This window comes from Stylophora pistillata, chromosome 6 (genome assembly GCF_964205215.1).
Source record: "Stylophora pistillata chromosome 6, jaStyPist1.2, whole genome shotgun sequence".
NCBI lineage: Eukaryota > Metazoa > Cnidaria > Anthozoa > Scleractinia > Pocilloporidae > Stylophora > Stylophora pistillata.
Window position 1 is genome coordinate 4,016,607 of NC_142524.1, and position 25,894 is coordinate 4,042,500.

The window sequence follows — 25,894 nt, forward strand, 5'->3', positions numbered from 1 at the left end:
GGGTTGTGTTATTCACACAAAGTGTACCCGAAAGACTCCCTTTTCTCCACGCATCCCTAGTGGCATGTTGTGTGACTCACCGAGTCCTCTGTGATCTCTTATATCAGATATCGAACTTAATTGTACCTGTAAAGAGCAGCGATCAAAAGGGATTTTTTTACACTCCAAATTCCATCTGAATAATCGACCGAGCTATTAGATTTATTTCATAATTGTGCAAGAAAATTTTTGGAAAATACACTTCGTTAGTTAGTTCATGCATTTTTGAACACAAACGCATTCAATTAAAGCGTACTATTAAGATTTTTCCCTTTTAATATGGAAAGTGACACCAGAATTCCAGTTTTTCATATGCTGTTGTTGTGGCGGGAAACGGTCACGGAAAGATTTTCTTAAAAAAAATCTCTCGGTTGTTTTGTCTTCCTTAGTTAAAAAAACACAAAAAACAAAGCTCGGTTTAAGAATTTCCCAACACAAAGGAAGGTGATCGAGATGGAAAGATATGGAATCGAAGTCTTTTAATCAATTGATCAAGGATGTGATGTCCATTTGTCCATTATGTCAAAAAGACTTGAAAGATGTGTCCATACCCACATTTGCAGCCATGTCGAAGACCTTCTTCACCCAGAACAACATGCTTTCAGAAAACATAAATCTTGGGTCACCCAACTTGTTCAATATGTTCATTCACTGGCGAAAACACTTGACTCGAGTGGTCAAACTGATGTCATATACCTGGACATGGCAAAAGCTTTTGACCGGGTACCACATGAAAAACTTATGTATAAACTCGAAATGCTTGGCTTTCGAAATCCATTATTAGCCTGGATCAAAGACTATCTTACAAATAGACGTCATAGAGTCCTCATCGAAGGCATTGCGTCAGACTGGAAGCCAGTTACTTCTGGAGTTCCTCAAGGATCTATCATTGGCCCCATTCTATTTCTTGTATATGTAAATGACATTGCGGAAAACCTTTCTACTGGTACCAGTCTTCCCCTCTATGCAGATGATGCAAAGTGTGCCAGAGTGATTAACGACCTTAATGATTGTTACACCCTCCAAAACGATCTGTCAGCTCTACATGATTGGAGTAAACTATGAGAAATGAACTTTAATTCACAGATATATAAACGGCTCTGTATAACAAGGAAGAAAAAAACCAATCCACAATATCTATCATCTTGGTACGGAACAATTACTCCTATCTGACACAGAAAAGGATCTAGGTATAATGCTACATCACAGCATGGCATGACCACATCTTTACAAAAGTAAATTCTGCTAATAAGATCCTTGCGGCTAATTAAACGGACATATGGAAATCAGACACAGTCTGCTGTAATTCGCAAGCTTTACATACACCTTGTGCGGCCTCACCTTGAATACGCCTGCGAAATCTGGTCCCCTCACCAAGCCTTTTTGCAGGACATGATTGAAAGCATTCAGAGACGAGCCATGCACGCGACTCATGATCAAAGGAAAATCTTACATGGAGCGGTTGAAATCTCTCCATCTTCTAACCCTTAAGTCTAGAAGGACTCTACTTGACTTGATCTTCTTTTACAAATGTTTAAAGCGACTCTTGAATATTAACTTATCTAGTTTTATTATTTCTAGAAAAAATGCAGTATATGAACTAAGAAATGCTGATCTGTGAAGGTGTAGTCTGATCGTCCGGGTGAGTGTAGTCCTGAGAAAGACTGTTGTCGATGGTAGTGACTGACGTTTCAAGTGAATGATTGTTGTCAGTAGAACAACAGTAGAAAATGCTGATCTGTCATTTAAAACTCAATATGCGAGAACAAACATGCTAAAATATTCCTATTTCCATAGAACAGTTAAAGCCTGGAATAGTTTACCTATGCATGTCAGAAAGTCTGAGTCTCTTTATGATTTTAAAAGTCTTTGTAAGGCTTATTTATACCGGATAGACGCTGAATTAACCTAATTTATTATTATTATTATTATTATTATTATTATTATTATTATTATAACTCTCTTCCTACACGTAAGAATTTGGTAAGATGGGAATTATCACAAAGTCCTGATTGTTCCTTTTGGCTTAATCCTGAGTCACTCCTTCATGTTGTCGCTAGTTGTCAACAATGCCTTGATCGCTTTACCTAGAGACACGACTCAATCCTTAACTTCATTGCCAAGTCCCTTCAACCTGTAATTAATGTTAGCTCCTCAATCTATGCAGATGTTACTGGTTTTCTAAATCCCTCAAAAATAACCGGTGAAAGTTATCGCTCAGATCTTCTTTTCCTAACCCAGTCCAAGTGCCTATATGTTCTAGAATTAACAGTTGGTTTCGCATCTAACTTGTACAACAATGCAGTACGTAAAAAAGAAAAATATCGGAACTTGATTAACAAAATGAGTAGAACTTTCAGATGTGTGAAATTTGTAAATCTCTCCATGAGCTCCCTTGGCGTTTTCTCAGATGAATGCTCTACGTTCTTAGGTATGATGAATGACATAGGCATTGCCAAAAAGCAGCAACTTTACATAATCAAGAAAATGATAAATATAGCTATTAGAGCAACATATTACGTCTTTTGTTGTAGAAATAGGAATTGGGACAACCCAGATTTGATGCAATTTTGATTTTTGTGCGTGTGTTAAATAAGCCAATCTCAAGCAGCATTTGTAAATTGCCTATACGTAGTGAGATTTACAATTGTACATTTAAAAACACAAATAAAGTTTCCATTATTATTATTATATACATAGAGGTATGTGTAGTGTTTTTCTTTTTTGGGAGGCCTTTTGTAAGGGAACCTGTTCCTGTTTCTTGGCCTTCCCCTCAGCTTTGTATATGTGTTAAGTTTGTTGAGAAAATGATTAAAGTAAAGTAAAGTAAAATGATGACAAAACTGCAGCAAAGAAATGAGTACGTGCACGTGAGAGCTAAAAGAAATAATGAACACTATTGCAGTTTTTCATTTTTTTTTTCGTTCCTCACCTACATGTGGATTTCGGTAACGCTTACAAATTTAACTGCACACTAAAAAGAAACTAGCACAGTAACTGTAACCGGTGGTGATGCTTTAAAAGGCAAAAATTTAACATCATTAACAGCATTTTAACCTTGTATCTTTGACAAAAAATTTGGAATAAGAAGAGCCATTCAAAATCAGGGACAAAAATTATCAGCCCATGACTGATCGTCATATAAGTTCTCTTTACAGTTATGATACACTGCTATTCAGACTAACAATGAGATTTTAGAGTTTCGAGAAACGAAACCATGTTCGCGTGCGAAAATAGCATGTTAACATGACTTGTCGCGTTTATCTCTGGCGGAAAAAAAATAGATTCCGATAAACTTCTCTTTGAAGACAATATCTGATAAATCATATTTAGAGGTCGAAATGATTGAGGGATTTTAAAAGGTATTGCGAAACAACTTCAGAAGATGGTTGAAAAAATACTTTAATGCTCAAACAACCTACATAGTAAATAAATCTGATTCGACTTCTTCCAGGCATTTAGACGTTAGTTTTCATTTTCGCCGGACTGAGGCGAAAGAGTAAATGCGGTTGGAAAATGAAGCCTGCCGGTCCCCCGTCAAAATCTTGAAATAACTTCTCCTGTTTTAATTTAAATACCTAACATCTAACAAACAACTACTTGGTATCCAGAGTAGACTTCAGCGGCTGATCTCGACTTTGAAGTTTTGTTAATTTTTCGTAAGGTAAACTGGGAAGTCTTTTTTGGGAAGTCGATGTTTTTTCTCGTCATCGATATAACAGTTTTGGACAACATTAATCTTTGTCAAAAGAATGTATAAAATGAAATCAGTGCTGGCCTCGTTTCGTGCATTAAGACAACATTTTGAAATTTTATTGCCCTATTTTTGTCGTTGAATTTTCAGGTCATTTTATCGCAAAACAAAAAACTTGCAGGCATCATCTTTGTCGAACAACCGTCTCCTAAAAGTAAGTATTGATAATATATTGAACTACACTCATGATCATTGACATGTCAGTGGCTGTTGCTAATAGAAATAACCATCCATCGAAGAAGGATACAAGTTCGCGATGCCATTTTCAAAGCCACTTTTACATTCTAGTTTCGTAAAATACATGGATGAAGTTATGTTCGATCTATGTATGATGATTAAAAATATATTTTCCTCAGCAGATGGATTGTGAGTAACAATAAAAAGCATGAAATGTGTAAAACTCGCTTGGATAGCGCCTACAGATTAGTAACCAGCAGGCACGTGTTCGAGCTCAGTCGAAGCTTGGATTTTGGATAAAATAGCAAATATTAGTTTTAGCAATTATATATAATTCGTGCGATCGCGTAGCAAGTTTGAAGACGCATGCTGTTGTCATCAAACGTTTCATAAATTTCAGTTTCTCAGAATCAGATGACAAGGAATCAAAGACTGGCATGTAACCAAATTTAAACAGCTGGTTTTTCAACTCGTTGTGAGAAACCTAATGAAATCTTTCATAAAGTTTACACATTAATTTTTAGTTTCATGATTCTTTGCCTTGCTCATACGCCTGCAGCTGACAGATTGATTAACGTAAGACTGAACTTCTGTGGCAGGATGTAACCGGAGCCGAATCACTTTGTCAGCCGGGTACGAATTTTTAGAATGTGTCCAAGAAAGACATTTCGATTTTTTGATACACACGTTTTCTAGACTAGAGGCGACTTCAATTGGATCAATGTAGTACCCTCACCAATCACGAAAGCTCGCTCATTCTCCAGCTATCTTCTTTTTGACGCTGATGTGAATGTTTGGCAAAAACAATTAATGAATTAATGCATATGGATGACAGATGAAGAAGGAGCGAAACATTCAAATACTTCAAAATAATATGACATTCAAAGTTAGTGTTTTGTATTGACAAAACAAAGATTTCGAGAGAGCAGCGGTGGGTGAAAGCAAAAATATGTCATTTCTCAATGTGCGGTGTGAAGAGATCTAAAATGAAGCATTCAAAGAAAGTGTTGATGTTCAGCCCAGATTACCGTTTAGAGATCTCAAAATTGTGGGGAAATTAGCATAGGGGAAGGTTTTAACCTATGAAAATCATTGGGAGGAAGCGCCCTTCAATTGCGCCAGTCCTTCCTTTATTTCGTAACGCACTCTTGAATGAACAAACAATAATTTGCCAAGAACTAAGACCTCGTAACTCAGTGACCCGGCCGTAAAACACCGAATGAGATGAATCTGATTCAGTGGATCATTTGCTCAGAAATTAGTCCTTTGGTGGACCTCATGTAATTGGTGATTGGTTACCAGTTTTCTTCACAGCCCTGCGTAAGCTTCTCACGCAACTGGGAAGATATCGTGTTGCGTGACCAACACGAAGAGCTCCTGGGCCTCCTCACGGAACGATGAAAATATCGCGTTGCGTGACAAAAAAAAAAAAAAAAGGAGCTGGGAAGGAGACATGCCGGATATGTTCCCGATAGCAAGAATGATTTACGAGAATGAAACGTTCACAAAATACGTCGTTATATATTTTCTTGCGGACTTTCATTGTGCCTCTCACCACGCAATCATGTCACCCTGTGGACAGTGGCGCAAACCTAGCGTTTTCGCTGTAGAAAACAACAGAATTGTGGTAGGATAAAAGTCAACTTGGATTTCCTAGTATTTTGACAGCATGTTGGTGTTTATATCATGGTTGTACAGGAACCGTGAAGGAGCGGCACGTCCGGTGAGATGTAAACTCCCAGAGATCATGGCGGAGGGTTCAAGCAAAGCTTTGGATGATGTCTCAACACCTGCTGAAGAAAAAGAAGAACAAGAACAAGAACAAGAACAAGAACAAGAAGAAGAAGAAGAACAAGAACAACAACAACAACAACAACAACAAGAACAACAACAAGAACAAGAACAACAACAAGAACAAGAACAACAAGAACAAGAACAAGAACAAGAACAAGAAGTAACTCTTGATTTTGATGAAGACACTTTGACAGGTGGGCTTAGTGTGTTTTTGTTTTGTTTTGTTTTTTTTTTCAGTTTGCAAACAATGGCTACGTAATATCTTTGTTGTTCAATCTTATGCTATTTTCCATTTCTTTTTGAAGTTCCTTCGGGTCACGTTTATATCTCTGATGGTATTTGGTAATGAAAACAGTCGCATCTGATAGGATGAGATTTGTCAAAATGAGATTTGTGAAGGTTTAACAACATTTTTTTCAGGAGTTTTACCACCTCATGTACCAGAGCTACTTGTACCAGAGCCATTTGTGAAGGTTTTATAACATTTTTTTCAGGAGTTTTTTTCATTTTTTTCACCTCATGTACCAGAGCCACTCCGGAGGACAGCCTGATAAAGGAGGGCCTGATAAATTATCCAGAAAAAACACACTTAATTGATCCTTATTTTTTAAATGCTTGAGCCACAATAAACACCAGTTTTCAATTTATAAATATTATTTAAATTGTTTCGTTTCAGCAATAGTTGAAGTTTACAAAAATGAAGGTAACGACGTTTACATAAAAGGAGACTTTTTCAACGCCATTTACCTTTACACGGAAGGAATTAAAGTGAACTGCGGAAACAAAGAACTGAAGGCCAAACTTTACAACAACAGGGCCTCAGCACACTTCAATTTAGGTAGGTAGGGCTTAGTTCTTTTCGGCCACTTAGCAATCGGCCTCAAAGAGTCCCTCAAAGAGTTCACGTAAGTATTTAGAATGTGTTCACGGCACCGCCATTGTCTTGTATTACTCCCACGGAATTTAAGCCAAGTTCTTTTCTCTTCTCCACCGGCCATTGACATCTATCATCGTATCTCGGCCTAACATCTCTACTGTTTCTCCGCTTTCCACCGCTAACCCCAGATACTCGAGACGACTTCATGATACTCAATTAAGGCAACGGCATAATTTCAAAGTATTATGAGCAGTTCTAACAGTTTACATCTCGAGAAGGAAAATTTCAGTCTCTCAAAATCAGATGACAAACAATCAAAGATACTCAAAACAACTTCATAATACTCAAAGCAACGGCATCATATTTCCACTCAAAGAAACTGATAATTTGGTGTTTGGAAACAGATTTTTTGAAAAGTATAGCCCATATATGTTTGTATATGGACTTGATAGGAAAGTGTGCGTCCCGCATTCCGAAATACTGTTTTCAATTCTTTTTTATTTTAATAAGTAATACTTAGTTGGCCCAAATATTTTAGAATTGAACTGTATTTCTGTATTTTCTGTCGCTTTGAGGGTGAACCATGTAATACGACTAACAACCTACTCCTTTTTTTCTTTCTTATGTTTGGTTTTTGATAACTACGGTTTTCCAATTAGATTCTACACTTCTTTTTAAAAGGTAATTACCAGGATTCGCTGAGAGATGCAACAACCGCCCATCAGCTTCAACCGAAATATCTAAAGGCAATTATTAGAGGTAATTTGTTTTCGTTTTGAAAAGTAGAAAACTATCTCACACCATGCGTTCTTTTAATGAGTGGAATATCACAAGACTGGTGGAAATGGAGTGAAGCGCTGTTATTTTATCATACTTGTTCGTTTTGGCTTGAATTTTCCATTTCAGAGCGAGAACTTGAAGTGAGAATGTAAAAAACTTGACAGCTAAATTTTCATTACCAGTGACTGCCCGCTGATGCTCATTTTTGGAAGCAAAGTGCGCAGGAAAGATTTCTATCTCTTACAAACAATTTTGAGAATCACTGGAATATTTATTTCAACATTTCCATATTTCGCACAGCTCTTTTCATAATTTTAATTTCGGCCAAGGAAAAAAAATTGCAAAATCGTCTTTTCCTAAGCGAAGGAAAATTAAATTAGAGAACATTTGTTCGCATGGATACGGGCTAATTCTGTTCTCTGTGATATTTTTAATAGGAGCAAGTGCCTGTCTTGAGCTGAATAAGCCTGAAGAAGCTTTCAGATGGTGTGTCGAAGGATTAGCCGTATCCTTTTGTCACAAGCTTGAGTATGCCAAACAGCAAAGTTGATTGAACTATTTAGAGTTAAGACTTATAGCACACACTCCAAATAGAAGCTATTCAGGAAGTTGAAAACATATCTTTCTTCTTCAGAAAATGTCTACTCGAAAAAGCCTTTCCAGTTTTAACGGAGTGAACATAAATTTCTTTTCTTTTGTTTACATCCGTCACTCGCATACAAAACAATTAATCTATAAATGCTGAAAGTTATAAGGCCTGGAGCCCAAGTTCTTGACCGATAGAATTCTCGCTGTTGAAAATGAATATCATTACTTCTAAAGTTACACGACACTTGCATAAAGTTTATTAACTTACTCACTATCAAATGAATTGCCGAAGCGAATAAATGCAATTCTAAGTAATTTTCTTATTTTTCCGCATTATGTACATTTTAACTGTCTGAGGATTGAAAGAAACGACACCCTGCGGCAACTAAGAGACAGGTCACTCTGGACCGAGGAGAGTTACAAATTCAACAACGTAATTAAGTGCAAGGTCTAGTGAATAACTTTTCTTTCTTAATCTTAGTTCTCATTTGACATCATAAAAAATCTAATAAAAATAAAACTATTCAGTGTTATTGAAAGAGGGTCCCCCATACTTTTAACGTGAAGCGTCCTTGGGTGATTTCTTTTTTTCTCCTAAATGTTTCTTTTTTTAATTCGTGAATCGTGATTAAAGATGATAAGATCTTTTCATGTCCGCGTGAATGATTTTTTTTATTATTATTATTATTTAAATGTGACCCGTGAATTAAAAGCTAAATTGAACGAATTTCGTGAACCATTTTGTTTCGCGTGAATATTCGGGTATTTTACTTTTTAAAAATGTACGTATTTTTCTCAAGTGGGTATCATTAGGTTTTGCCTAGGGTTTTGGTGGGAGGTGATCTTCATATGGATCGATAAAAGTCATAAAACAGACCACTGATGGTTTTTGAACAATTAAAATAAGACATTACGCCATCTCTTGTCCCGTAAGACTAATCAAGGCTGGAAAATGTAAAATTCATTGAGCGTAATTGTCTTGATTTCACGTGAACGTGAGAGAGTTTTGGATATCATTCCTGACGTGTGAAAAGGCCAAATATTTTTCCTTGATTGTGTTTTACAAAGCAGTATAGGGGACCCTCTTGAAGGCAACCACTGTCATTCTGGATCCCTCCGTGGCTTTCCTTGAGCCTCGCACAATTTCAACAAAGTGAGACCAAAAACTTTTCGAGAATTTGTAGAGTCCATCCAATCAACTGTTAATTTTTGCAAAAACTAAGGTACTTTGGAGTTATGGACTAAAATATAATTTTGGAAAAGATTGAAAGAACGTATTCTATTTTCGCTGGTTGTATAGAGATTGCATCTTAAGAAAAAATACTTATTTTCGCTGATAAAGCCTTTGTTATCTGGCAAACCAAGGCAGAGTAGAAACTTTCATTCTTAAATTTGTATTAACAGCACAAGTGTATAAATTTCGTACAATGAGCTAACAAATATTACAAACGAAAAAAATAAAACGATACTTGTGTATTTAACAATTATTCCACGAGCGCACGTTGGATATGAGATGATAGATAGCCAACGAGGCGCGTAGTGCCAAGTTGGCTATAATCATCTCATATCCAACATGCGCGAGTGGAATAATTGTTTTATTAAAAAAACGCCCCCAAGATATTAGACAAATCTTCTCGACTTTGTTTTGTAAGAAGAAACCGGTTACAATGTACAGACATTAGATTATGGTATATTGGCTCATATACCATAATGGCTAAGGCATTATCCAATGATCCAGTTTGTAATAATTATCATTATAATTTATTCAATCAAGAGGGAACCAATAACCGTTATTGAAAAGCAAGACCAACACAATGCAAAAGAACTTGGAGATTTAAATCAAGTCATAGAGCACCACAGACAACATCTTAGTACTGCTGAAGAACTGGGACACAGGGAATGCGAGGGACAGGCCTACAATAATCTTGCCCTGGCTTATTACGAACTGGGTGATTTCAATCAAGCCATAGAGTACAGCAGACGATATCTTAGTATTGCTAAAGAACTGGGACATAGGGTACTCGAGGGAGCGGCCTGCAATAATCTTTGCTCGGCTTATTACAAACTGGGTGATCTTAATCAAGCCATAGAGTACCACAGTCAACATCTTAGTATTGCTACAGAACTAGGAGACAGGGAATCGGAGAGAATGGCCTGCCGTAATCTTGACTCTACTTATTACAACCTGGGTGATTTCAATCAAGCCATAGAGTACCACGGTCAAGATCTTAGTATTGCTAAAGAACTGGGAGACAGGAAAGGCGAGGGAATGGCCTACAATTCTCTTGGCTTTGCTTATTACAACCTGGGTGATTTAAATCAAGCCTTAAAGTACCACAGACAAGAACTTAGTATGGCTAAAGAACTGGGAGACAGGAAACGCGAGGGAATGGCCTACAATAATCTTGGCTTTGTTTATCACAACTTGGGTGATTTAAATCAAGCCATAGAGCACTTAAGACAACATCTTAGTATTGCTAGAGAACTGGGAGACAGGGAAGAGGAGAGAACGGTCTGCAATAATCTTGGCTCGGCTTGCTACAGCCTGTGTGATTTCAACCAAGCCATAGAGTACCACAGACAACATCTTAGTATTGCTAAAGAACTGGGAGACAGGGAAGGCGAGGGAATGGCCTACAGTAGTCTTGGCTTGGCTCATCACGAACTTGGTGATTTCAATCAAGCCATAGAGTACCACAGACAACATCTTAGTATTGCTAAAGAAGTGGGAGACAAGAATCGCGAGGCGAGGGCCTACCACCAACTCAGCTGGGCTTATCTCAACCTTGGTGATTTCAATCACGCCATCAAGTACTCTGAGTCAAGTCTTAATATTTCTCAAGATCCGATAGACAAGTTAAATTTGTTACGTTGCATTGGAGTTAGTTATTGTTTAAGGCCGTACAGTATTTTCAGGAATTAATCGATATCGCTAAAGACAAAGAGGACAGGAAAGTAATGGCTGAAGCCTGTGTCTTCATTGGAATGGCTTATGCTCTTCGCGCTTGTTTCAAGTTGGCAGAAGAGCACCTTGAGAGAGCGGTTACCATTGCCAAAGAACTGAGAGATTGGATCCTCGATTCAAAGATCTATGAGGGCTTTAGCATGGTTTTTTCTCAGAAAGGTGACTTTAGACGAGCCAAAGAGTATCTCAAGAAAGCTTGTAACTGTTACCGGAATACACGTGAAGGAATTTTCTTATCCAAGATGGGCTTTGTCGCTGAAAACTTCGGAGACTTGTACGAAGCGCTTAATTTTTATGAACGCAGTATTAAAATCTTCAATGAGATTCGACTTCTGCAAGCTAAAGATGAGTTGAAAGTAACCTTCCGGAATGCACATCAAGAAACTTTTAATTCTCTCTGGAGAACTTTGCTTAAGCTGTCAAAATTTGACGAGGCATTGTGTGCTGCGGACCGAGGACGAGCCCAGGCCTTGTTAGATCTCATCAAATTTCGATATGGCTCCCAACTGTCGGTTTCTGGATCAGTTGAGGCTAAGTCTGGGATCTCAGAAATGATCGGTGATGTGTCTGCTCCGACCCTTTTCGTTTCACTGGAAGGAAACACAATTAATCTGTGGGTAATCAACAAACACAAAAATATACATTTTACACAGAAAGTAGTGGAATATCTTTTTGGAAATGTGACCAACTATTTGAAGAGTTTAAGGAAGAAGGCTTATGAAGAGGTACGAGGAAGATACCGGGTAATCTGCGAAAACCGCACATTTGACGAGGCAAGCACTGAACAAGAACTGCCACCTGCCGAGGAAAGAGGTGAAGAAACAGTAAACCCAGCACAGTCTGACGAGAATCCTTTGCGTCTCTTGCATGAGTGCATCATAAGTCCCATTACAAATTTCATCGAAGATGGAGAGTTGGTTGTCGTTCCTGATGGTCCACTTTGGCTCGCCCCTTTTGCTGCCTTTCTGGATTCCGAGTCAAAGTACCTCAGTGAATCCACGAGGATAAGGTTTCTACCGTCACTGATGTGCATGAAACTGATCGACGCCTCTCCGGAAGAATATCACCAGAAGAGCGGGGCATTACTCGTAGGAGAACCGTGTCTAAAAGAGTTTACCACCTTACTCGGAGAGAACAAGTTTTCACCTTTGCCCTTCGCTAAAAAGGAAGTGGAGATGATTAGAGAAATGCTTAACGTCCGGCCACTCACTGAAAAAGAAGCAACCAAGCCTGAAGTGCTGAAAAGAATCGGCTCGGTTGCTGTGGTGCACTTAGCTGCGCACGGAAAAATCGACACTGGCGAGATTGCATTAGCTCCCAATCCAGAACGAAAATCCGAAAGACCAGAAGAACAAGATTTTAGGTTAACAATTTCCGTTGTACAAGCAGCGAAGTTGCGCGCAAAGCTTGTTGTGTTAAGTTGTTGTCACAGTGCACAAGGTGAGGTGTCAAGTGAGGGTGTGGTCGACATTGCACGAGCTTTTCTCGGTGCTGGTGCTCGTTCTGTTCTGGTCGCACTCTGGGCAATTGGTGACGAGGCCACCATGGTGTTTATGAGAGGCTTCTACCAACATCTGAAGAATGGAAACAGCGCCAGTGTGTCACTCAACCGGGCCATGAAATGTCTGCGAGAAACAGAAGAGTTTAACGCACCGCGTTTCTGGGCCCCGTTTGTTCTCATTGGCGATGATGTCACAGTAGATTTTGAACAAATCAGTAAAGAATCGTAAGTATCTATCTGTCTGAAGATTTACATTAATTCCATATTAACACAAAAATATTTGTACTAAACTGGGCAAAAAAAATTGAGAAATCCACTTTTTAAAGATCGAAGGACGGTCAAGAGATTAGAAGCTCTTGTGGAGGTCATCTGAAATTTTCGGAAATGAACTCCTACAGAGTTATATGAAGTGCTTTGATAGGTTTTGATTAATACTTTTCTTATTTTTTTATACGAAAAAACAGGTCAATGGACTTGATAAATACTGTAACGTGAGTGTGTAGATCATCAGCGGATTTCAATAATTTGTTTAGTTCAATGACTGTAAAGTTCCTATGATTTCAGATTCTAAGGAGAAGAAGAAGCAGCAATAACTGAAGTTTAGGCTCAAGATGAACTTGAACAGGTGCCATGAAATGAAAACTTTAACGTAGTTCAATAAATATCAGTAAAGTAACGTATCGAAAGGAAAGCACTGAAAAAATACTTAAAGACTTGTCGACTTCAAGTGGATCTCGTGAGTAAGTTACCCGATCAAATTCTTCAGATAACTGCTACAAAAAATTTAGAATTAATTGATACAAATGTTAGATTCAAATTCAAGTTTCCAGTTGCAATCTCAATATTCAGGTTCGATTACTCTGCGTTTGGTTTTAGGCCAGGACACGTGGAATATTCACAATGAAGAAATCTTAATTTTTTTTTCTAATAAGTCAGTTTTAAAATACTTTTTTTTTCACCAGTGGAAATTGACGCACTCAAGCAACTCGAGATTCGCACCAAGTGCTAATTACCTTGACCAGTACAAGTTTACTTGGGCTGGTGAAGATTTAACGTTACTACGTATAAGTCGAAATGATTTCTGAGTGTGTTTCAAGTTTAGCCTCAGATATTATTGACACAATTACTGCGGAAGGCAAACCAAAACTACGTATCGTTGATAATGATTTGAAATGAAAGCAGGCGTTGCCGAAAGTCTCTATCTTTTTTAGACTTTTTCATTTCTTTTTTTTTGTATATTTTCTTTTCATGTTAAAAAATGATCATTGCTGGTGAACTGCAATTAAAAATAATAAAGAAAGGAAGTCTGTTAAAATATTCAGGCTTCCACGGGTCAGTTCGAACCTGTGCCTCTTGGATATTAGTTGGGCATTACTACCAACTCAGTTACAAATTATAGCCACAGTTGGGAGTAGGGTAAAAATTAAAGGGTTCTTTTTTGCCCATAATTGTGAATATATCTTTTGCTTGAAAGATATGATTGTTCGAACCCTAACATATCAAGAATATTTTCATAAATGTGGTTATTTTCCATTTCAAGATTGGTTTTTTATTTGAAGAGGGTTTACGTTGCCAACAATAGAGTATTGAAGTTTCAAATAATCTCCTCTAAGTAAAATACAGTTTTGAATTTTAAGTCGAGTTGACATAGCTAGAAATGAAGAGGAAAGTGTGCAATCTTGGCAGACTTATTTGTTCTTAATAAAGCTTGGTAGATTGAGATGCAGTATTCTGTCATCACTATATTTTAAAGGAAATTTCACTTATGATTCGACAAAGACAAACCAAAAACTGGGTGTAGTAAAATTAATACCTTCAGTGGCTGGCATATTGGTTTCTTCTTCCCAGAAAAGAAAAAAGACGAAGAAGAAAATGAGAAAAAGTTTTCTTCCGTAATTTGACTCTATCCAATTATTTTTTTCCTTTTTTTCCTTTACATTTCCTGGAAAGATCCAAATTCGCCAGAGGGGACTGAATCCAACTATTCTCTGCGTTCGTCCTCACAGTTTCTTCTGTCAGTTCCCAGAGTGAACTGCTGTACATTTGGGGGTCGCGCTTTCACCCACGCTGCACTGGCTCTATGGAACTCTATCGCTGACTATTAGATCTAGTAGCAGTATTTCTGTGTTTAAAAAAAGACTGAAGACTTTTCTTTTTAAAAAGGCTTTTAATTTGCGATTTTTGGTCTATTTGATATATATTCTTATTGTACAGCGTTTTTGAATATTGACCAATAGCGCTCTATAAATATATTATTGTTATTGTAAAACAAAAGACGACTTTTTCTGGAAAGTGCATCAGTTTTCTTGAGAAGTTTACTATCAGACGAATTCAGTTATTGGCCCCAATTTTCTTCTCGCCTTCTCTTTTTAAGCCAGGTGTGTAAGCTGGTAAGGGACCTTACAACAATACTAAGGGGGAGGGGGTAAACTGCGACAGTCCAAAATCCCATTGCATGGAGGGAAGGCCTGTAGTGGTGACCATTTCGAGTTTGCGCGTGCGCAAACTTTACCTTGCTTAGCTTGGTTGGTTAGGTAAAAGATGATTGAGAAAGAGAAGTCGATTGAGAAGTGCTGAAAATTTGATAGCAACGTAAGAACATGGTCATAATGACAGAAAACAAACCAGATCTCATCCTTTTCCCTTTATGTATATGATGCCTCAATGTCACTGGAGGAAATTTGTTTCTCGTCCTTTCGAATTTGACTATAGTGGTTTACATTGCCGACTTTCATATCGTGAGAGACTGGGGCGAATTTTGCCAACGCCGGACAAAGTTGCCGAGAAAGTTAAAAGTTATTCTGTGTATATAAGAGCGGCAAGTTTCGTATCCGAAGAAAATCTATGTTTGCAGACATGAATACCTCGAAGAAAGTAGATTCAAAGGGGCCAGATAGTTTAGCAGTGAAATTGAAGGACGCTAATTTAGCTGAATGGAGCGTAGGAGATTTAAAATCTGTGTTAACAGAGATGAAACTGAAGGTTGCCGGAACGAAGGAGCTTCTCGATCGGCTGCTTCCGTTTGCCAGTGACAACAATCTGTTAGAAAAGAGACTTAAAGAAACTTGGAACTTAGAACTTGTACTCCCAAATAGCTAGGCTAATGCTGGGAGATAAGAGGTAAAAAATATTAATTTTTTTCAAGCAAGTATGGATCCAACTGAAATACCTCTACCATCGTCTGTATAGAGTACAGACCAATCGCTTTTTCCCCTAGTAGACGCGTCAACCATAAGTCAATACACTGGATTCAAGAGACAAGGTCGCAAAGGACAATATCGCAAGGCCCAGAGAATCTTTAACTCGAGGAAGATAAAGACAGTTAAAGTTCATAAGAAGGGAGAAGTTACTTTTGTAAAGGCCATGATCATCAAAAGTTTCGGGCAAGAGATCACTCGTCAGGCTGTATTGGTATTCAAAGATAATTATCCAGTGAAAGGATACTGCGAGTGTCCAATAGGTAAATGTGAAATATGCTGTCACGCTGTTGCCCTCTTGTTGTTTTTACAGCATTACTCCAAGCACAAAGTTTTTTTGTTTTCCCTAACTTGCACCCAGAAGATGCAAAAGTGGCATAAAAAAGGCACGGAAACTCAAATATGGCAACAAGCACTTCCCACATACCTCTCAAAGCATATGGAAATGCTTCTTCTTCTAGGAAACCTTTGAAAATCAAGACAGGACAGGAAAACAACGGGGAAAAATTGACTGCAGTAGTTAACGATAATTCAAAGAGTTGCTGGTTGAAAAGGGATGTAGATGATATCTCAGGTCAGATGATGAAGGATCTTAATAGCCATAGAGTGCAGCAGCATTTCTATAAAACTTTAAGAAAGTATGGAGTCAACTCTGGACTTGCAATGCAACTTCATTATAACAATTCTTATTATGCGAGAACTGTGTTCAGTGACCATGATTATTGCAAAGATTTTGAAGAACTTTATGACAACAAAGTTTTAAGAACAAGGTTTCCATGATGCATGGCACTCAAACCTGAATTATGTGAGCAGTTCTGAGGTCACAGATCTAGGTGATGTCAGACTTGTAAAGGAAACAGTTGACCAAAAAGATGACTCAAGTATTAATGCATGAACACCAACATGGATTAATGCAATGCCAAAAACTGTCAAACAAGTTATTTTTCACAGATTGTAACACATAACAATGCCAGGGATTGAATTGATCATTTAAACATCTAGACTGCAGTTTACAAAAGCATGGCAATGTTTAGAATCAAATTGTCAACCAGAACAGTACCAATATCAATATTGCCAGTGTTGTAAACAAAAGCCATGCTTAATGGACTTAAAAATGATACACTACTTTACATTTAGCAGCTAAATACATGTGTGTTTCATTCAAGTCAGATCATCTCAGTTCTTTGTATTAATTACATACAGATTTCTGAACAATCCCTTTTGGGCCAACAGGACTTTTCAAGGTGTTTACACCATGCACAAAGATTTTAAAGCAGTAACCTAGTATATCAGTTCGATTCATGGGCCAACAGGTACTCAAGATGGTCCAGTCTCATTTGTCCAATGAAATTTTCGTTGTATATCCTCAGTGTTGCAATGTCAAAATTTTTGCTGATGTCAGTTTGTTCATACTGGGAATCAAACTTTAATGGAGGGGGATTAAGTAGTAGTCCCTGATGGTGGCACAGGTCTGCAATGTCAAATCCTTTGTCACTTAGAATGATTTTTCCTTTGTTCACTTTGTCCAGCACTTCACATTGTTCAGTGATGTCCTTATCAGATATTGTTCCAGGGTAAGTGTCACTGCAATGGAGAAGACCACCGTGGGGATAAATCCAAACAGATGTCTTCCCAGTCGTGTGGTTTTTATATGAGCTGAAGGTGATATTATTTATATCATAATTCTCTGACTGAGTTATCCAAGTTTTTGTCGCATCTCCTAGAGCCTCGGTTTCCACATAACCAGCGTCATAAAATTCCTGTGGAAGGTATGCTTGGACAAACCCAGGTAATGGTTTGAGGTCAAGCCATTCAAATACTGTGGATAAGAATATAGCCCAGCCAATAAAAGCTCTAGAAATTGTTAGCACACTTGTTTGCACCATCCTAGCCATAATACCGAGGTGTAGTGAGTGTCTACAAACTGTAAAAAAAGCCATGAGTTCAGTTTTTGTGTCTAACTTCCTGCTCTTTGTCTCAAGACCTCCACCTTTGCACTCAGGGTATCTGATCAGATGCAAAAGTGGTTCAACACACTAATACAAACAATCAAATTCATTTGTGGTAAGTTCGGTTAAATAAATGAACTTATCATGTTTGTCCTTCAACATCATGTAGGTGAATTGTTCTTCCCTCAGTTCATTTATTTTATTTTCCTGTTTTTTTTCTTTTTTGAGCAAGTGTTCTACCTGACATTTCAGCCTTTCCATCTCTTTGTCCTTCTCTTTCAATTTACTTGCCAGTTCTTCACACTGATTTCTAAGCATTTCATTTTCTAGTCTGTATTGACTTTCATCTTTCCCAGAAGCCAGATTTACTACAGGGGTTATCTCCTTATCCTCCTCTCTTTCTTTCTTGAAGATTATTCGCCTTTTTGATTTTACTTCACAAGATGAAAACTCTAACGATCGGTTAGCCGCTACCAGCTTATTTGCTTTTAACTTTGCACATTTTGATGCAGATTCCTCAAGATTTTGAACATACTGTTCATTATAAACACGATCCGGTAGATCGTAGAGGTTTCCTCTTTTTCCTTTCGACCAGTGCTGGGAGCAAATAACTGCTTTCTTCCAATTGATGTCATCGTTCTTAAGTACTTTCAGAAGCCTTCAGAGCTGCGTCAGTTGATGAACCACTTCTTGAGAGCGTATAGTACGTTAAATCCTTGTTTCTCCAGTTGTTTGTGCACAAAGCCGCTACAAAATTCCAGTGTCATCCCTTTCCCTTGTCTTGTTTCCCTGTAGAGGTAGAAGATCCACTGGAGGCTGTTGCAGATTCTCCTGCCATGGCGGCCATATTGAAATTTAGTCCGGCGTTGGCAAAACTCGCTCCAGTCTCTCACGATATGAAAGTCGGCAATGGCCATTTCAGTTGGCTTGTTTCTCGTCGTTCAGTTGTTTACCACGGTTCCTGAGGCTCGTGGTTGTTCAAGTGTAACCCTCATCGTAATGGGTGGCCCAATATAACCATGAGCTCGTTTAGACTTGGCACCCTGGAGCGTATGGCCGACAACGACAAAATTTTCTTGTCTGAAAAACCTTTCGAAGCCTCCTGCCATCTTTCACACTTATTGCACGCTTATCCCTTTGTCATCTTCCAATTCGTCTGCCTGGTTTGTTTGTTTTTCTTTTAAAATAAATCCAAAGCGGGTAGGATTAAAATTTTTCCTCAGTTCAACAGCACCTTCAGATATCAGCACGGGTCAATAGAGTCATTATGCGCCAGCCTTATTATCACGGAGTTGGAAAACAAAACAAAAACAAAATTTTCTTCATTTTATTATAACGTACAAGAGTTGTTTCTTGTTTAATTGGCAGGAACTGAAACTTGCGTAACACTGCAATATTCTTCTAGCAAATTGTTTGAATCATTCAAAGAGAAGGTGAAAAAGAGGTAACGCTTCTGTTTAAGAGTATGAAAAAGGTTTTAAGAAGTAAACAGGTGTGTTTCGAAAACCATCTTTGGCGAAACTTTTTTGAAAAGCGATTACCCTTCAATTAAGCAAATTATTTTAAGATTTGCTTATTAGAAAACAGGCCACGTATGATTTGTAGGTAGACAAAAAAAGTAATTCAAGCAATACGTTTCGCTTGATTTGGTAAACAACATAAATTGTTCTAGTTGAAGCAAATCAGTTTTCCACGGAAAGATAATATTTACACATCTGTTTGTAGTCTGATGACTTGACCATTTAAGCTCATGCACATTTAAATCTTCATGATTAATCTTAACGATATCCTGAGTAACTTTTTCTTCAATTTTGTCTCGTTAGGAGAGTAAACCGGGCGGTAGCAATTTATTCAAAATTAAACCCACGCCAAACAGGCATCGCCCAGATATTATCTTCTACCTCGTTATGTAATTGAAGTAATTACTTCTTATCAGTCCCAAAATTTAACTCTGGCCCGTGCCGAACCAATTTGTACATGAACTACAAACTTCATATGAACAAACATTTGCCCGCAGCGATTTTGAAAAACGTCAAACGAACGTGACAGCAGAAACTTGCGTGTTGTTCATTTCACCGGAAGTAAACAACTCACAGAGAACTTACACTCTCACGTGATCGCCCACGAACTGCAGCCTCGCTGTGGCGAAGCAATTAATTTGATGATTTCATTCAGATTCGAGAAGTGACCAAAGAAAATTATCAGTTTAGCTTTTACAGTTGCTTGCACTCTAGGAATGGCTTAGTTCTTCAAGGAAGTCTGTCTTTTTTTTTTTTCGAAATGGATTGTCTGGAATGCGTTTATTTTTGGAGCTTAAGCATGTTGGAAAGATCTTCCACAATCTTGCCTTAGTCTAATCAGTGCAACGAAAACAGTTTGAGGATCGGGCATTAATCAGGTTTCATCCTCTTTGAAGGCAGCAAGTTCGGGTTGTTTTAGGTTCTGGCAAGAACGCAATGGCATCTGTGAAAGTAGCAGTAAGAGTGAGGCCCTTCAATCAAAGGTAAGACGCGATTGTTAATTAAACATCCTAAAGTTTGAGTCAGTTGAGTTAGCGTTATTCGTTCATGCCTTGTCACGACGTTCGACTTTGCAGGGAAAAGGGCATGGGCGCACAATCAATAATCGAGATGGAAGGAAAGAAAACGACCATTATGAATATCAAGGTAGACATGCTAAATCGCAAATGTCGTTTAGTTATGCTTGCTAAATTGTTGTAACTCTATGAATTAGGTGTCGTGTAGAGTGACTATCAAAACACGACGAAAGTCATGTGTAAATACGTCAGGTTGAGTTATTTATTCGGTATTTTTATTTCAGGCGAATTCATTACCTGGCGAGGGAGAAAGGCGAAATCGCGTGAAGGATTTTTCTTTCGATTTTTCCTACTGGTCTGTCAGCGAGAGAAGCCGACACTATGCTTCACAAGAGAGGGTAAGATTTGCATAAGCGCACCAGCACCTTCTCTGATCAGTCGAACATATGATCGCATGCCTGATTGTTTTCCCAACGATATTTATGTACGTTCTTGTAAGTTTTGACATAGATTTCTTTTCAAACCTGAAGATTTTCCAGGCATGACTGAAAGGTTAATCCAAAGTCTAAGAGGGTAATATGGTGTTCTCAAGAAACGACTCACTTAGATTTAAGGGCCATTTTTCGAACCTTTTTTCGAAACGATGTTTACTTCCATAATTGTCACTTGTGTATTGGCCTCTAGACTAAACCGGCTCGTCGAAATTTAAGAACTAAATTTCCGGATGTGTTTCCGTTGTCCTTTCAGTTTTGAGAGCGATCTGATTTTGTTTGCATTTGAATAATTAGCATTAGTCAAACTATTCTAGCTTGATCAGGGATAAAAGAAAGTTATAGTTTAATCGTCCACATTCAAAATAAATCACCTCAACAAAGCAGGTTTTAGCCTTAAAAATAGATAGCTTTGTTCCAAATAAAATAAATAAGGTGATTCTCAGGAAAGAAATTCTGTCTGCATGGTAACAAATTCAGCGAGTTGTATATCATGCTGATTTTTCAACTCAAACAGCTGGTCATTTATGAAGTCGTTATCAGAAGCCTCGGGTGATTGTCGGAATTATTTATTTATAATTAGTGTGAACAGCTATGATAAATATCATTTGCTTGGAGAAACATGGCTAGAATTTTTCCAGAATAAAAGAATTTCCAAACCTAACTCAAGGAAGTGATTAAACTCCAATTAAGTCAATCATTCAACATTTTTTCCTTTATTTTATTCACAAAATAATCGTTTTTTTTTTTTATAATGTTAGGTAAGTTTTTTTTTCTCTTTTTGATATAATACTGTCTTGGTATGAACTTACATTTATTTTATCCAGTGAACATAGGTTGAGTTTATAGCATTTAAAAGATGACCATGTTCACTCTGTAAGGGGAAAAAACACAAATAATGCATGAAATTTCTGAACCATGTCACCTAACCAACAGTCTTGCATGTGTACCATGTCACCTGACCAAATACCTTGCATGTGTACAAATAATCAGTAAAATACAAACATGTGAGGAGAAACTAAAAAGGTTTTACTTGTGTAGTGAGTAATGCATGGTTGTATAGAGAGCTTGGATGTAAACCTACTTTACAGCTTGGTTGGTATACTTTACTGTTTAACCTTTTTAGTTCAAGATGTTGAGGAGAACACATGAAAGTTTGAATAGAAAACTTGATGCTTAACAATTACCAATTTTTTACTTACATGTCTGCACTTGTACTTAAAAACTCCAAGAAGGCTCCTAAAATCATCCAGCTCCACACTCTCCATTAAGCCTACAGTAACTGTGCAATTGGAATGTTATGGCATATCAAACAATGACATGATCCACATAGCTGGATTGCAATTTGAGCAAATTGAAGGAATTAGAAACCTGAAAAAAAACAAAATTTGAACCTGTGCCTCCAAATACTACTTTATAACATAATAAACAAAGTACACATTGTCTAACTGGTCAATTCAGTTTCGAAGTGGATGTTTTAATAGGTTACAAAGCCCATGTTTATATCATTATTGAATGCCTTTTTTTCTGGGCTCTATAATGTGATAAAGCCACATGAGATGTCAGAAAACTTATAAATCACTTGCCTCTGGCTCTTGATTTATAGGATTTCGTTAGGTTATCCTGACATCCGATGTGGCCTTATCATGTTATAGAGCCTGAAAAAGAGTGATCTATTGCTTTAATAGGTGGTAAGTCTACCAATCGAGTTATGAAGCCACACATTGGGAGCAAGGCAAAGTTTAGAGGGTTCATCTCTCCTGTAAAGGAATCTGATTTTACGTGACCTTGCTGGACATTCTTGGGCAGGTCAAATGAAACTTATTTTTAATTATTAAAATTGTTTTGGCATAGCACAATCCATTTGTTTTTTATAGGTATTTAAAGACCTTGGCACAGATGTACTTAAAGCAGCATTTGAAGGTTACAACGCGTGCATTTTTGCTTACGGACAAACTGGTTCAGGCAAGACCTATAGCATGATGGGAAGTCCTGATAATCAGGGTCTGATACCGAGGATATGTGAAGGTTTATTTTCAGGCATGCGCAATAATGCTGACAATGGACCTTCCTACCGCACCGAAGTTAGCTTTCTGGAAATCTACAATGAGCGTGTTAGAGATTTACTCAGACCTCCCATGAAGGGAAGACCTGTTCACTCGCTGAAAGTCAGAGAACATCCAAAGGAGGGTCCTTATGTTCAGGGTGAGCTAAATTTAAAAAAAAAAAAAAAAATTGACTGTTATAAGCAAACTTGCCATCACAAAATGCTCTCAAGACCTTACAGGGTGAGCTATGGAGAGAATCTTTCTTCAGTGAAGGGCTCAATGCAGTTTGTTTTGTTTATCATCTTTTTCAGAATTGGATTGTGATTGCCATGTGATCTTCAACATCCATGTAGTGAATATTATATAACCATTAAATAAGAAAGATGGCAAATTTTTTAACTTAGTAATGTTAGATGCTCGTATTGCAAGGTCTCAAGAGTTCTAATTTTGGAGTATGCCTGAATCATTGATTGAAAATCATAATCGTTCAAGAAAGGGGTGATTCATCCAGAGTCGTGAGCCTCAGTGGTTCTCTGCAGTGGTTCTCACAGAGCACTGAAGCATTGGATTTAATTTAAAGGTCATGAGTTTGATTCTTGAGGACTCGTAGGATTTTATCTTTACCCCAGGTCCCTAACAAGACATTCAAGTAATTCTCTTTAGTTACCTTTCTATACTGTAAACATCTTCTGTTTCATTTTCTTGGTTGTAATTCATTTTTGTATCAGCCAGACAAGTAATTGTCTTTAGTTACCTTTCTATACTGTAAACATCTCCTGTTTCATTTTCTTGGTTGTAATTCATTTTTGTATCAGCCAGACAAGTAATTCTCTTTAGTTACCTTTCTGTACTGTAAACATCTCCTGTTTCATTTTCTTGGTTGTAATTCATTTTTGTATCAGCCAGTACTTTGCAATAACCATTGGCACCCTGGACTCAGACTGAAACCATTTTCAGTACAAACCCAGGACTTTATTCTTATGATTGAGAAACCTCAGCTTCAGTTATACTTCTCTGTGGTTGTCAAATTGAGGAAATACATTTTATAAATTCTCAATGTTTGTAATTTGGTAATTATAATGTCTTTCTTTCCCACAGATCTTACAAGGCATCTTGTATCAGATTATGCAGCAATTGAAAATCTGATGGAACAGGGTAACACCCACAGGTAACTATACACGTACACCTTATTTGATGGTCGAACATATAATACACACTGATATTTTGCAAGTTGTCATGTATTCTTTTGAAGCACGGTAGGGGTGAGAGAAAATATTAGCAATAGGCTACAAATGAGCTCCAAGCTACAAATTATATATCCTTCAAATATTTCTGAAATCTATTTATCTATTTTTAGAGTTACAGCAAGTACTGGTATGAATGACACAAGCAGCAGATCTCATGCAATATTTACAATCAATTTCACACAAGTCAGTAAATATATTTTTATTTTGTTTTTTTTAAACATAGAACCTAATGTAACCACTTTTGATTGCTTGTTTGTGATTTGAATTGCAATCCCCCATCCCTTTCTAGGATCCCTTTAAGCACTTTTTTTTTTTTGAGGAGATGCTTGACTTACCCAGTACTTCTCTGTACCTATGGGTACTAATGAACTTCCAGGAAAGCTTGTAAATTGTCATAGACAACCATCTGAACAATGAACAAAACATTAGGATTACCTTTAGGAATTGTGCATGACTTTTTAAATTGACTTCTTTGTATTGTCTCCATGAAATTAACAAATAAGTTAAGAATAACAGACAGGTTAATGAATGTTAGTGTTAAATGTTTTTTTTTTTCTTTTTTTTTTTTTTTTTTTTTTCCGTTTATACTCACACTGTAGGCAAAGTTTGACCATGACATGCCTTGTGAAACAGTGAGCAAGATCAACTTGGTTGATTTAGCTGGAAGGTAAAATGTTTTCACTGTTTATATTTATTAAATTGTCAATTATTTATTATTAATCAATCCTTGGTTAAATCATTATCATTTATTATGGGCATACCAATTCATCCTCAACTGTTGCATACTGTTGTAATTACATTTAGTGAAAGGGCTGATGCCACAGGACTGACAGGTGAACGGCTTAAGGAAGGTGCCAATATCAACAAGTCACTCGTCACTCTGGGAACTGTTATTTCTGCATTAGGTAATTTAGTGTTCAATGTGATTTTTATAATATGTAAACTACCTATGATGCGCGATCCTTCCCAGTAGATAGCGCTATTTATGCAATAGCGAAAATCAGACCTGAAAAAAAAAATCAGGCCTGTACGGGATTCGAACCACTGACCTCTGCGATACTAGTGCAGTGCTCTACCAATTGAGCTAACAAGCCATCTGGGAGCAGGCCACTGAGTTGATTGCTTGTTAGCTCAATTGGTAGAGCGCTGCACTAGTATCGCAGAGGTCAGTGGTTCGAATCCCGTACAGGTCTGATTTTTGCTGTTGCATAAATAGCGCTATCTACTGCGAAGGATCATGCATCATACGTATTTAATACCGCAGTTCAAAATATGTGAACTTCATATATTCATTGTATCTAATATGTAAACTGTGATGTTTTGTTTTTCTGAATTTGCTGAGTTAATGGGTATGTTTTCCTTCAATTTTGTAGAAGGTTTGACTTACTGTCAGACTGATAACTATATATCATTTATAAATAAGTAACCACCCACACTCTTGTAAGGGCCCCCTGCTAGGCCAATATATATGTATGGGTGCCCCTGTCTCTCCCTCCCTCACTTTTTTATTAAGTTTAAGTTTATTAGATTCGCCGACAGGCAGGGACACTGCAACAGCTTGCACCAATTACTGCGGGCCCAGTAAGCCCACCCTAGGGGAGGACATCCATCACACAGTAATCTCGTGTGTGGGAAATTAACGTCTCCTGCCCCAACCCTGCAGGAGACGGGTCACCTCCATTTATTCGTCCCTATCCGAGAAGACTAGAATATCTAACCATTTCTTGATCTTATAGAAAGGTAGAAAATTCTTCTCAATCATTTTAAGACCTTGAGTGTTGGTCCGGCCGGGGTCTGAGCCCTAAACCTCCCGCACAACAGTCCAGCGCACTATCCATTGGGCTAACTGGGCAGCGGTTGATTAATAGGATCATACAAGGAAAACATCATTCTTATTGCCATTCAATTTTTTTTTTTGCTTCAACTAAAATTTACAGCTGATTCAGTATAG

The 25,894-nt window shown here is 37.6% G+C and overlaps 5 protein-coding genes across 9 annotated transcripts in view; 4 read left to right on the plus strand and 1 right to left on the minus strand.

Moving 5' to 3' along the window:
- The first annotated feature begins 3,611 nt into the window (after window positions 1-3,611).
- On the plus strand, window positions 3,612-8,736 carry LOC111337812 (hsp70/Hsp90 co-chaperone CNS1 homolog). Its single transcript, XM_088762988.1, has 6 exons — window positions 3,612-3,703; window positions 3,884-3,947; window positions 5,669-5,958; window positions 6,441-6,602; window positions 7,323-7,400; window positions 7,859-8,736. Exons 3-6 carry the CDS (start codon window positions 5,718-5,720, stop codon window positions 7,969-7,971), a joined length of 594 nt encoding a protein of 197 aa, XP_088619114.1. The 5' UTR covers window positions 3,612-3,703; window positions 3,884-3,947; window positions 5,669-5,717; the 3' UTR covers window positions 7,972-8,736.
- LOC148727806 (uncharacterized) lies at window positions 8,352-10,932 on the plus strand. The gene is made up of 2 exons (XM_088762987.1): window positions 8,352-8,457; window positions 9,784-10,932. The coding sequence occupies exon 2, from the start codon at window positions 10,159-10,161 to the stop codon at window positions 10,930-10,932; it is 774 nt and encodes a 257-aa protein (XP_088619113.1). The 5' UTR covers window positions 8,352-8,457; window positions 9,784-10,158.
- A 35-nt stretch (window positions 10,933-10,967) lies between these two features.
- LOC148727807 (tetratricopeptide repeat protein 28-like) lies at window positions 10,968-15,005 on the plus strand. 2 transcript variants are annotated; one of them, XR_016002416.1, is made up of 3 exons: window positions 10,968-12,700; window positions 13,040-13,100; window positions 14,426-15,005. XR_016002416.1 is itself a non-coding variant. In XM_088762986.1 (2 exons), exons 1-2 carry the CDS (start codon window positions 10,968-10,970, stop codon window positions 13,044-13,046), a joined length of 1,740 nt encoding a protein of 579 aa, XP_088619112.1. In that variant the 3' UTR covers window positions 13,047-14,197. The 2 variants fall into 2 exon arrangements, 1 of the variants encoding a protein (XP_088619112.1); XM_088762986.1 differs by lacking the exon at window positions 14,426-15,005 and having other exon boundaries at window positions 13,040-14,197.
- A 1,956-nt stretch (window positions 15,006-16,961) lies between these two features.
- Window positions 16,962-17,567, minus strand: LOC148727808 (uncharacterized). The gene has a single exon (XM_088763165.1). The coding sequence runs from the start codon at window positions 17,565-17,567 to the stop codon at window positions 16,962-16,964; it is 606 nt and encodes a 201-aa protein (XP_088619291.1).
- Window positions 17,568-19,783: 2,216 nt separating this feature from the next.
- Window positions 19,784-25,894, plus strand: part of LOC111337810 (uncharacterized) — a 24,634-nt gene continuing 18,523 nt past the window's right edge. For 2 of the 4 annotated variants that reach the window (XM_022944175.2, XM_022944176.2), the window contains exons 1-8: window positions 19,784-20,124; window positions 20,218-20,287; window positions 20,442-20,555; window positions 22,526-22,853; window positions 23,795-23,864; window positions 24,054-24,126; window positions 24,543-24,610; window positions 24,748-24,848. In XM_022944175.2, coding sequence (XP_022799910.2) covers window positions 20,078-20,124; window positions 20,218-20,287; window positions 20,442-20,555; window positions 22,526-22,853; window positions 23,795-23,864; window positions 24,054-24,126; window positions 24,543-24,610; window positions 24,748-24,848 — 871 coding nt within the window. In that variant the 5' untranslated portion in view covers window positions 19,784-20,077. The remainder of the gene's footprint in view (window positions 20,125-20,217; window positions 20,288-20,441; window positions 20,556-22,525; window positions 22,854-23,794; window positions 23,865-24,053; window positions 24,127-24,542; window positions 24,611-24,747; window positions 24,849-25,894) is intronic. The other 2 variants (XM_022944177.2, XM_022944178.2) reach the window with 2 other exon arrangements.